This window comes from Odocoileus virginianus, chromosome 3 (genome assembly GCF_023699985.2).
Source record: "Odocoileus virginianus isolate 20LAN1187 ecotype Illinois chromosome 3, Ovbor_1.2, whole genome shotgun sequence".
In the NCBI taxonomy this organism is placed as follows: Eukaryota; Metazoa; Chordata; class Mammalia; order Artiodactyla; family Cervidae; genus Odocoileus; species Odocoileus virginianus.
The window spans coordinates 20061592-20073696 of NC_069676.1; the positions used below are offsets into that span (position 1 = coordinate 20061592).

Genomic DNA, 12105 nt, shown 5'->3' on the forward strand with positions numbered 1-12105 from the left:
TTGGGTTCTGTGCAGAGCCTGGCATAATTCTTGATACTTTGTAGGATTCAGTAAATATTTGTTGAGTGAATTAATAGGTACTTGAATCATCTGACTGCTTGGAAGCACAGCAGGGATCCATCTAGAGATGAGTGTCCATGGGACAGTGGTGGTAGTCATCTTTGGGGGTGCAGGGTGGGTGGAGCAGGGTGAGGCTGTGTGATAGAAGTGGAAAGATTTGACCGGGGCCAGGAAGGTGAAAGCACCAGGACATGGCTGGGGACTGACCAGGGAGCTGAGACCCCAGGACCACCCCAGACTGGTTTGACCTGGTCTCTCCTCTAGGACAGTGGCACATCACAGTTTAGGCCCTTCTTGAGCTGACTCCCCCAGTGAGACCCTGGAGATGCTGAAAGTCGAGGCAGCCTACCCACAGCCAGGACAGCATGTGGAGCTGGTGAGCAACAAACTAGCTAATTTCTGCTCTTCTCAGTGCAGGTGCTCCAGTGCAGCCTGCCCAAGCTGAGCCTCCCAAGGACAGTCCCCTCAGCCCTGTGAGCAAGGGCCAACCTTGGACCAGACTTGGTCGGATTTGGGTTTTGTTTCCCAACAATTGGCTTGTCAGAATGTTGATGGTTGGGCAAGACTGAACAATATAGAGAAGAATTCCAATAATGATGAGAATGTTCAGGAAACAGCTTCGGATCATGTGAAGGGAAAGGAGAGATCCCGTGTCTGATGGACAAGCAGTACCTACAAAAGGCAGGAAGACCAGCAACAATGTTGTTTATAAAAGACTTCCTTGGAAAAAAGTGTGACAGTATCAGCTAAGCTAAAATATGTAAATCTTATGACCCAGTAATCCCACACCATACTCAACATTTCCAACAGAAATGCATACATACACTCACCAAAATACGAGTACAAGAGTGTTTGTAGTTGCTTTATTAATATTGACTAGAAAGCACAAATGGCCAAGATATTCATCAGCAGAAAAATAAGAAAATGTATTTGGGATGCAGTGGAATACTACACAGAAACAGAAAGGAACAGACTGCAATAACATGCAACAACCAGATAGAATATTTAACAAAAGAAGTCAAACAGAAAAGAGAGTGCAGCCTGTGATTCCACTTCATCTGAGTTTAAGAATAGGCAAAACGACTATATGGTGACAGAGCTTAAAAGGTGGCTACACTTAGGAGAGTGGATACTGACTAGGAGGGAGAGAGCACAGGAAGCCTCTGGGGCACTGGAAAATGTTCTCCGTCTTGCTCCAAGTGCTGGTTTTATCAGTATAAACATACATAAAAATTCACTGAACTGTACACTTAAGATTTGTGTACTTTATTGTACAATAACTGATTTTTTTAAGTAAAATAATTTTAAAAGGCTTTTTTTTTCAGCATCTAGAAGAACCCTAGGATCTTGAAGGAAATGCCAACCTTCACATTAGGTGAGGGCTCAAGAGCCATGCTTGAGAGCAGAACCTAGGGAGTTTGTGCTCATCTTCCTTTGAAGTCAAGAAAAAGAAAATGGAGAAGAAATTTTGATTAATCATTTCTAGGTTGAAAGAACAGGTCTGGGCCAGAGATAACATCAGTGGCAGCATCATGAAACTGTTTAACTGTTATCTCAAACCACAATGAAAAATAACTTGTGAAGCTGCATCCTTATTGGCAGCCATAACTCACGGGTCTCCTAACAGGAGGGAAATTGGTCAGTCTTTTCTGAGGGTGAAGTCTGTGCCCAGTAGCCCTTTTAAGAGCCTAGAAAGAAGGCTTCTGTGGAACCAGGTCTAGGATTCTCTGTCTGGCTCACCTTCTGTGTGGTCATGCGGAAGTCCCAGGTCTTTCTGGGTCTTAGGCAGAGAGCTGCCAGCACCAACAGTGGGAAAGATGGCCCTTCCTCATCCCCAGCTCCCCTTTTGGGGGTTGGCTTTACTCGGACTTGCTCTGCAGACCTGGATGCCATGAGCATTCCAGCCTCCCCTCTCTTCAGAGGAATAGGGCCAATATCAGGGTGCTCTCAGCAGTGTTCTGACCTAGACCTTAGGCATCAGGGCCCTGCATCTAGCTGGGCCTCCTTGTGTCAGGCTGGGGCCTCTCTGTCCCTGCCACAGCCCCACTTCATAGATAAGAAAATGGAGGCCCAAGACAACCTACATGCCAGATTCCTTATTTGTGAAGCCCATGTAACAAGGTGGGAGGGTCCCGAGGAGCTGCTTCTGGAGCTACAACAACCAGCCTTGTGCGTTCAACACAAGAAGCAGCTTTGCTCAGAAGCCCATGTAGGCGCAGTATGTACCTGGTCCATGCAGCCCCTGCCTTCCCCTTCCAGTCATATGGATTTGAATTCCCAAGCACACACATATGCAGGAAGCCAGAGGTGTAAGGACTCAGGGCCTGATTTCCAGGGCCAGTCCTGCTCACTTGGGGCTGGCTGGCAGGCCAGCTGTATAGCCCCAAAGGGAGAATCCACGCACAGGAAGGTTGTAAAGGAAATCGAGGATGCCTGAACAGCACCTTGCAGTCTCCAGACCCAAACTGAGAGCTGCCCTGCCTGCCAAGGAGGAGCAGACAGGCCTCTTTTGCGATCCATGCTATCTCAGAGAGAAAGTATTGGTGCTCCGGACCTTCAGACATGGGTTCAGTCCCTGGGTCGGGAAGATCCCCTGGAGAAGGGAATGGCACCCCACTCCAATATTCTTGCCTGGAGAACTCCATGGACAGAGGAGCCAGGCGGGCTACAGTCCACGGGGCTGCAAGGAGTCGGACTTGACTGAGCATGCACAAGCAAGGGCTGTGAAGGATACAGTCTGCGTTGTACGCTAATCACCAGCATCTTGGCTAAACAACCAATTTGGGGAATCAGTTGATGCACTGCAAGCCACCACTGAGCACCCCATTTTTCTGGGGACACTGAGGATGCAGATTTTCTACAAGCAAAGGCACCATATAATACCCACTGACCTTGGCCTTCAGCCTTTCTCCTCCAAGGCCACACTCAAAGCCACACTCAAAACCATGCCAGGGTAGAAAACCAAGGAGGAAACTCAACCTGCCATCCCACCATCTAAATCATAATCTTAGTTCCCTTCTGGCTCTTGGCCCACAGAGGGGTCATCCTGGCAATAATAATAATAGCATTCTGGGCTTTTCTCAAACGCTTTGATATGTTGTCATGTTAGCTTCCATTGTTGTTCATTGTTTCATTTCTTGGAGAGGCAGATTGTTTCTGTGGAGCTTCTCTCCTCTGTCTTTCAAGTGATCTCCCTGAAGGTGAATGCGGAGTCAAAGGATGTGAACGCACTGTGGCCTTGACAGAAACTGCCATGTGGCTGCCAGTGGGGCGATTCCAGTTCTCAAGGCCTAGCCTATGAGAGAGGGCTGCCCTGCTGCTTCAGTGAAAGGCTTCGATTCCTGGGTCCATCTTCAGTACCACTGACTTCTGAGGCAGGATGGGGCCCCAGGAAGCAGAATGCTATATAGCAGGTTTGGGTGGTCCCTGGGGGGATCCCTGTGAAGGGAACGGACTGTTTGTGTCCTGGGAAGTCTTGATGTATGGGGGAGCCCATCTCCTCAGACCACGTAGCCCTGTTCCTCCTCCTGGTCTAGAGGTGGGCCTGGCATAGGCCTACCCATGGTTATCTCCCATAAAAGAATATAATTTGAACTTGTTTCCCAGCCTCTTAGGGAAAGAGAGTACCAGGACAGTCAGAGCCATGCTTCTTGTGCCTAGGTGTCTGGCCTGGAGCTCCGGCTTTACAATGTGCCTGCCTATCCTTAGGTCCCGAGGGAGAAGGGTCAGTAGGCTCCCAGAGAGCTGTGGGCTCAGACCTGCTGGGTCTCCAGAGCAGTGCCCACATGGCCCTCCTACCTGGTTCCAGCCCCAGAAGGCTCCCCAGGACTACTGTCCAGATCTGAGACTAATGGAGGGAAAACTGGGGCACATGGAAAATACAGACGGCCCTCACTGCAGGGTCTCTTCGTGGATTTGGTGGCTTTGGCCAGGGCTTACGGCTTTCAGGGGGATGAAGATAGTTAGTCCAGATAGTATGGCTGCCTCCCTACTGTGTTCATTCCTGACTTTCCTTTCTCTCAGGAGAGGCACCAGAGCCTCTCTGTCAACCTGTTTACCTAGAGTTGAGCCAGGTGCCTGGAGGTTCTCTACCTTGATGAATACTCTGAACCTAGGCTGTAGTCCAGCCTCAGGGGCTAGAGTCACCCCTGCCTTTGTGGATTTTGACTGAGAGACTGGGGCATCTGTCCAAGGTCACACAGAAAGCTAGTGGCAAGCCAAGCTCATGCGTACCCTGCTGTCCTGAACACAGCAGCGAGATTACAAGGGTGTTCATGCAAGCCCCCGACCTTCTACTGTCAGGTGTCTCTAGCTGAGAGGAGGCTGGGCATCGAACTAGCAGTTCTTCCTGCCAGCATATCTCAGCAACTCCATGCTGCCGTGCACCCCACAGACCCTGGTGCCAGTCACAGAGGAATGGTCTCAGAAACTCTGAGCACCTGTGTGGTTTGCCCAAGTGACAGGAAATCATAGCCTCTGGGGACTGGATCATGGGCTTTCTCTGGGCCGAAACCAACCTTGGCACCTGGCCCCTTAGCGGCTGAACCTGAATCACAGAGCCACCCTCAATGTTCTGAGATAATTTGGCCACTTCCCTCAGTCACACTTGAGACTGACCTCCAGCCTGAAGTGGTCCTCACAGTGGAGATGAGCTGGAAGTGGTCTGAAAATCATGGGGCAAAGGGTGAGTGTGGGGAGGGCTGTAGTGGGTCTGCATGCTGGCTGCAGGCACAATCTGAAGCTTCACAGCAGAGTAAGGTAGATTTGCAGACTCTGTACAAGGCCTGCCTGGGCTTAATTGTGGTTACAGCTTGATGCCTATTTATATTCCAGAACAGTAGATCTTTATCTTTCCCAGTTTGTTGAACAAGTTCATGGTCTGAAGGTTTGGGTTGTAGGAAGCTGTTTGGATTGTGGGGTAATCCCAGTCACCTCTAATAAATGGTTCAAATAATTAGGGTTATGGTTAGAATTGAAAGTGGGTAGGGGTTAGAGCTTGGTAGCCCAATGTGGCAGCATTTCAAGACCTGAGTGACTGGTGGATCCCCAACCAGCAAGGCCTCATGCTTTGGGGATGCGAGGGTGTTAATAGTTGGGGAGTGGGCTATTAGGTCAAGGAGATGCTTGGAGAGTGTCCTTGGGTTTGTGAGGGGCTCAGTAAGCCAGGAGAGGGGCTTTGAAGTTAGTTGTTTGCTGGTTGAGATGAAGCTGAGGGTTTGGAAATGTTCTGAGCCCCCATGGGCCCCCTAGCCTGGTCCAGGTCCCCCACTGTGCTGAGTCCTCTGTGAGTAGCCTGAAATCCCCCGTTCTCCTGAGCCATTTACTAGGGTTGACTCTTCTGTGACTGCACTGAGTCCTCAGGTGGGGCGGCTGGGGGGAGGAGGGTCCAGTGAAGTTAGAGCTGCAGTAGAAGCCCAAGTAGGGAGGGCCTTGGACCTTTGGATCAGGCGTGGACGGGTGCCGAGTGAGGCTGGGGAGGGGTGTCTGGGAGCAGATCTGATGTGAGTTTTAAAGGACACAGGGAGGAGAGGAGCGGGAACAAACTGCACTGATGGGGCTCCTGCCGCAGGTCCCCTGGTGCTGGAAGCACATCGAAGGGGCAGATGAGGGTGGTTTCCCACTCGCCTTCCTGGGCCTCTCTGCCTGAGAGACCCCTGACCCTCCAGGTCAGAAGCCTTGGTTATGGGGCCAGCAACCCCAGCCCCTTACCCCTCTCAGTCTATCAAGGCCCCAGAGAGACTGAACACTGTCACAACTCTTACCAGCATTTCCTTACCCCAGCTTTATTAAGGCAACAAGTGCTGATGCATCAGTTACAGAAATATTTCCTCAAGCACACCCCTACCATTACCCACCCTCAGCCCCATCTGCTGACCCAGGGCCAGAAAACTCTTACCCCACCCCGGCTGTAAATTGTTCCTGAGGCTCCTCCAGCCCCATCTCCTGAAGCTCTCAGGGCATCAGGACGTGAGAGGACGAGGTCTCAGAGGATGCCCTTGATCCTTTTACAAGATTTCCATCCTTCTATAGATATGACAACACTCTGTAAAGCTTCTTTGAACTTTGAGAAGTTACTTTTCTCAGTAATACAGTTGTGTCCTGTTAGCTAAATAAGAAACACCATAATTAAGTTCTCTTCTTAGCAGAAAAAAAAAAAGTAAAAGCAAACTCTGTTCTCCCAGCCATAAGGGCCCTGTAAGACCCATCTATCTACCTAGGAGGTAACTCAGGCAAACCCTCCCCATCTGTCTTCACTGGGCACCATCTGGTGATATTTGAGCCCCAGGACTGAGGATCATCCATTACTTTAGGGAGAGACCCAGCAGAGTGTGGGGAGGTCTCCTGGCTTCCCAGGACAGGGACACAAGGACGTGCAGGGTGGGAGGACACAGGAGACAAACAGTAGGGTGGGCAAAGAGCAGGGAAGCTCAGTCATTTCCCCACAACATCCCCCCCTAAGCCACTACCCATCCCCACACCGTGGGTTCCCAGTGGAGTTCCTTAGCCTAGGAAGGGGTACCAAGAGCAAGGCAAACCAAAGCCAGTTAAGACTCGCCACCTGACCAGGATTGGCCCTAAGTGCCCTTCCCTCTCCCAGGCTGTGTCCACCCTCTGACCTGTCCCATGCACACGGACTTGGCAGAGGGTAAACAAAAATGTCTAGAATAACCCCTGAATCCCCACTCCCCTAAGCCTCAGTCCCTGTCAGTGAGTGGACTTCTTTTGCATGACAAAGTAGTATATGAAGCCTCACATGTAGCAAATGGGGGCCCCAAGAAGCTGTTTACCCCACTGGGCCTCCGGCTGTGGTGGCGAGAGAAATGATGTCTCAGGTTCCCCTAAGAACAACTTACTTTCAGCTTTGGGCAGATTTCAGTGAGTTGCCTCATGTTCTTACAGACTTTTTCTATGTGACAGTCATTCTTGTGTTTCGTAGAGATGTTATTCAGGGTGGAGATGAAACCCTCTATAAACTTCCCATAGCAGAGTTCCTGAAACAGGGTTGGGGGCATTGAGTTGAGGGTCCGCTGACCCTCAACCTCATCCATTCCTAGCTACCCCGGCCACATGGAACCCTGGACTCAAATTCAGGCCAGGGTAACCAGGGATGGTTGAGGTTTGCAGTGGGTTTCTGGTCTCTCCCTAGGCATGGGGTTGCTCTGGGATGGTGATCAAAGAGTCCAGCAAAACCTGGTTGCTGATTCATCTGCGGCCTGAGCCGGAGACTTCATCTTCAAACTCCTAACTTTCTCCCCAGATTTCTTGACTCAACAGCTTTTGTTCTTGTCTCTGCCCTGGGATTTCCCTTTCAAGTGTGGTCAGAAATGACCATAGGGTGACTGCTCCTTACCTCACTGGTGTTCTGAGGCCTTTCGAAGGAACCCTGGAAGCAGGAAAATTTGGTTAGAAACACAGAGGGCCACTGAGAGCTAAGTGATATTTGATGAAGACCCAGACTTACCTTGTATGTAACGTTGTCAGCCATGAGTTCTTTCTCAATCTCAGCACAGACTGCCGTGTGATTGTCCTGGGTAGACCCACTGACTATCTTCATCGGGGCGGAATGGCTTTCCAAGACCCATGACACAGAAGCCAGGAGCACGTACAGGTACATGGTATGACTTGAGGGTGGCTCCAAGCTGATCCGAACCCTGGGCTTGATAGCATTTCTGTGAGGAGATGTACCTATATATGAGAGTCTGAGGAAATGCTACATCTCTTATCAGTTATCATTGGTTTACGTGGAAGACAGCGAGGATCTACGTTATCTCTGGGCAAGATGTGTTTTTCATGCTTTGACTATGACTACATCATACTCTGTGGATTCTTGTCTTTGCTAAAATTCAGGTTTGGTCTAAGAATTTTTATTTATAATAGCATCTAAAGTCATGACTTTTCTGCCTGTGTGTGGGGCAGGTCTTTGACCAGGACTGGTGCTGTCTACAGTTGATGGCCTGAGCAGAGCAAGCAAGTAGGGTGGAGAAAAAAAACAGGCAGGAGCTAAAATGCACCAAATAAGCTTCCCCAGGCCCACCCGTCAAGGTAAAGGCTAGCCATGCTGCCTGCTTGACACTTAGGGAGAGATCCACTTCCTCACAGACCCCAGAAGGGACCCTGGAAGACAGGTTCAGGAACAAGGCCTCCAGCCCCATTGACAAAGCAAGTGGAGGAAGGAGAAATACTGTTTTCCCAGTCTGAAGGCCATGGATTTGGGGGGAACGTGCCGGATTGCATGCAGAGCTTCATGTAAAACCAAAAACCCACTCAGAAAAATGCCACACGAGAGCCATGTATCAACAAATTATGCACTTACATTCTGACACTCAGAGATTAAGATCACCCATTTGGGGGAAAGTTTGGTAAATATGCTGAGCTCTGACCCCTGTGGTTTGGTTTCTTTTTCCCTGAACAGCTAGTCTATCTGCTGGTTCACCTTGGGAGTGGTTGAAGCCCTGAGTATGAGAGGCAGGGCATGGCCAGGGTCTGGGCCTCCGAAGGGCCCATTCAGCCAGTGACCCAGCCAAGCCTCAGGAATCCCCCACCTGCCCAAGAAGGATGATGACCCTTCTCTGGAGCAAGATTCCCACTGTCTTGGTTACTTGGCCTTCCAAGTGAACCTGGAAACCTCTCTCTGGGGTGGGAACCTTTGAGCACCCAGGGAAGCATGTCCACGTGTGCAGAATGTCATACTCGGGTGGGCTCCCACCTCCACTGTGCTCTGACAGTGCTGTCTGTCCAATTGTGCCTGATCTGCAGGCCCCAGCCCCCTCCCCCAGCTCCCAGCTTCCTCCCCTCCCTGCCCTGGTCCAGGGACAAGAGCACCTTGAACATCTGCTCATGGTTGAAAACAAACTGGAAAACTGCACAAATAAGAACATACTTTTAATAATTTATTATTATAGAAAAACATCTTGAATAAATATAGGGTATGAGCTTAAATAAATAAATAAATAAATATTAAAATACATAAATATATAAATAAATATTACTGATCCCTGCCAGTGTAAAACATTTCCCGTTTCCCCTGCCACACCTGTATCAGGGTCAACATGGCCCTGAACAAGTCAGTGTCCCCGTATAGCTCTGGCCCTCCCTGTGGTCCCTCCAGTGTGAAGATCCTGAATTTTGTTTGGCTCTTTGTGGGTAGGAGGGCAGTGATCTGTGAGGTAAGCTCCCAGGCTGGCTTCCGGCTGGTCTGGCCTGCTTCACTTCTGGACTGGTTCCCAGCAGTCAAAGGGAATGATAAAAAGGAAATCCTTCAGGTTCTCTTTGAAACTTTTGAAGGTGATAGTCTGGGTTTCACAGGAAGTTTCCTTAAGAAAGAAAAGGAAAAAAAAACCTGAGTCCAGGCATGAGTGGGTAACGTGGGGGAGGCATCAGCATGTTTCTGTGCTGCCTCTTAGAACTCACAGGTTAGAAGGCCTGAATGGGGCCCGCCTGCTGACATGGGTCAGGTGACATCTTGCCACTCATGCGTCACCCAAAGGGTGCACAGTGCTGTTAGTGGCAGCTGGACCAGGGGCCCAATAAAGTGCAAGACAGACGCTGGTCTGCTGGGCAGCTGGGCCACTGCATCTTTGGTTCCAGGCCAGGGCACAAAGCTGAGCCCCAGCTGTCTCTAGGAGCCCAGAATGAGCACATTCCAAGGCCATAGACCTCACTTTTCCCACAGGGAAGGAATGTTTGGGGCCTTTTTCCATTCCGAGTAAGCGTTCCTCCTTGCTCCGATGCAATCCAGGCAGCCCGGGAGGGACCAGGGGAAAGTCCTTTTAGGAGGAGGCACTTGGGCCATGGAACTTCCTCTGGGCCTTAGGCAGGTCTTGAGTTTCCTTGTAATTTGCCTCACCTCTGACATCATTAACGGTAATAACAAGCGAGGTAGCAGCTCCCGCTCGGACATGATACAGGCTCTTGAGCTCCAGGACTTTAACACCTAGAGTGGTTCCCTCTCAGGAAGAGCTGATCATTATAAATCTATTGATTCAAACCATTTGGGGTCCCAAATGCCCACAGCCAGAGGTGTCTCCCCACTCTTTCTCTGCCCTCCTCGAATGAGACCTTCCTGCTTGGGGACCTGATGGGGGCACTCACCTGGGTGGGGGGGCAGTGTTGCTCGTAGTGCCTGGCCATCATGGTCAGGGAGCCCGTGAGACTCGTGAGGCTGCCCCGCAGGCCCTGCTTGTACAGCTTCAGGCGAGTCTGCAGGCATGTCGGCTCCTGTGGGAAATATCCATACCTTGGTGAGCAGTGGCCGAGTGTGCTCTGGTGGGCCCAGGACATCCTCCCCATCACTGCTCCCTGTTCTCATCCCACTCTCCCAAGAGCAGGGTCTAGGAGGGGCACAGGATTATTCCTGACTAAGCTCAGGCTAGGCTCTGTCATAAACACCGCCTTGTCCCCCCATCCACTGCAGACGAATCTGACTTGCCCTCACCGCTCAGCTCAGGCCACCCCCAGCCGGCACAGCCACATTCCCATGGTCTGGTATCTCAAGAGGGTCCCAGCCCCCAGAAAAGGAGATCGCTGGTCCTCCCGCCCTTTAGGGGGAAGGGGGTGGGGGGCTTGCCCAAACCTGCTGTGCGAACATAGTTGTTCCTGATGAAACCCTTCTGTGCCCTTCAGTGGCCAGCACGGTGTCCACAGGGCTTGGCGTCAGGGCACAGTGAGTGTCCCAAGCCCACACCCCCAATCTCATGACATAACCCCCACCTGTCCCCTGGTGACCCCTACACCCTTGAACACTAGGTCTGTCCATGGCTGCTCAGCTAATAAAGGAGTTCACATGACTGCCACAGGGGCAAGGCCTCCTAAGCAACCCTCCTTCTGGCAGGCAGCTGGCTGGAGAGAAAGTGGACAACCCTTTGAGGGTCCATATAAACTGGAGTCAGTCCCCAGGGCAGAGGCCTTTGCGAAAAGGTGTGTCAGAGAGAAAAATCTTACCTGGGAGTCAAACATTTCAGAGACGACTTCTACTGTTTCATTCTGTAGAAAAGGAAAATGTTCTGTTATCGAGCTGACAGGCAGGACTAGTCCAGGCCAGCAGGGTGGCCCAGGCGTGGCCTGTGCTCCCTCCCTCACTCACCATCACAGCAGCAGTGTCACTGCTGTGGTTCAGAAGGCTCAGGGCCTCCTTGATGGCATCCACATGCTGCCAGGGCCGGATGACAGGGCTGGGTGGGCGAGTGGGTGCGGAGAAGCTGCAGACCACAGTGCCCAGGAGAAGCAGGTTCTGCAGCCACATCCTCTTGAGGACTTTAGCCTTTCTCTCTGAGCACTGGGCTCACTGGCAAAAGAGCTCTTATATACACAGTTAGAGGAAATGATTAATGGTGACCACAGAACGCCAGGGAGGCGGGGGAACTACCTGAACTGTGGAATCTCCTGGCCCTTATCAGCTACACATGGAACGGTGAGCCTTTCCCCAAGGTGGTCAGGCTTGGGGGTTTTCACTAATGAGCCCTTCCAAGAATTGGCAGCCCACCTGCCTGCTTTCTTGAGCATTCTCCAGCCCTCCCCAGCAGTCTGACCTGCCAAGGCTTCCCCCTCCCTCTGAGGGGCCTCTGGGTACAGCTTGGACTTCCTGGCCTGAAGTGGCCAGGGCGGGGCCTGGAAGACACTGGATTGGGCTTCTACCCCCACCCCCACCCTTGGCTCCCCATCCTGCCTGTGTCCCAAGAAGCCTTTGGGCTGGCTGAGCTACACTGGGGCCCATTCCGACCCCAGTCTCCCCTTCTCCTCCTAGAGCCCACAGCTCTGGCCACAGTGAGAGACTGGAGTGTGAGGAAGACTCTCACAGGCCTGCCTCACTGCCCACCTAGGCAGATTCCAACCCAATGACATGGTCCTGAGACAGCTCACCTCAGCTCCTACCAAGGGTCCAGAGCAGTCAGCAAGCTGTGCCCATCCAGGGCCCTCTGCCTCATAGCTCCTGTGAGCTGAGGGAATAACAACCGTATGCATGTCCAGCCAGAAAGATTCCAGAATGTTCCTCCGCGGTGAAATCTCATCTGAAAGCAACAGTCCTGGTGTACAGAGCCATATTCA

At 51.4% G+C, this 12105-nt stretch overlaps 1 protein-coding gene across 2 annotated transcripts; it reads right to left on the reverse strand.

Moving 5' to 3' along the window:
- Positions 1-8998: 8998 nt before the first annotated feature.
- CSF2 (colony stimulating factor 2) lies at positions 8999-11563 on the reverse strand. Of its 2 annotated transcripts, XM_020906940.2 has the most exons (4): positions 11144-11563; positions 11002-11043; positions 10153-10278; positions 8999-9374 (listed from the first exon to the last, which is right to left on the reverse strand). In XM_020906940.2, the coding sequence occupies exons 1-4, from the start codon at positions 11300-11302 to the stop codon at positions 9267-9269; spliced, it is 435 nt and encodes a 144-aa protein (XP_020762599.1). In that variant the 5' UTR covers positions 11303-11563; the 3' UTR covers positions 8999-9266. The 2 variants fall into 2 exon arrangements, with proteins under 2 accessions (XP_020762599.1, XP_070314853.1); XM_070458752.1 differs by having other exon boundaries at positions 9304-10278.
- Between the last annotated feature and the right edge of the window lie 542 nt (positions 11564-12105).

What these genes read in the sequence shown, in the direction of transcription:
- CSF2 (XM_070458752.1), bottom strand. Translation starts at nt 11,302, where the DNA reads ATGTGGCTGCAGAACCTGCTTCTCCTGGGCACTGTGGTCTGCAGCTTC. An exon ending in GTGACACTGCTGCTGTGATG is followed by an intron (nt 11,044 to 11,143) that starts GTGAGTGAGGGA and finishes CCTTTTCTACAG; the next exon opens with AATGAAACAGTAGAAGTCGT. An exon ending in CTGAAATGTTTGACTCCCAG is followed by an intron (nt 10,279 to 11,001) that starts GTAAGATTTTTC and finishes TATTTCCCACAG; the next exon opens with GAGCCGACATGCCTGCAGAC.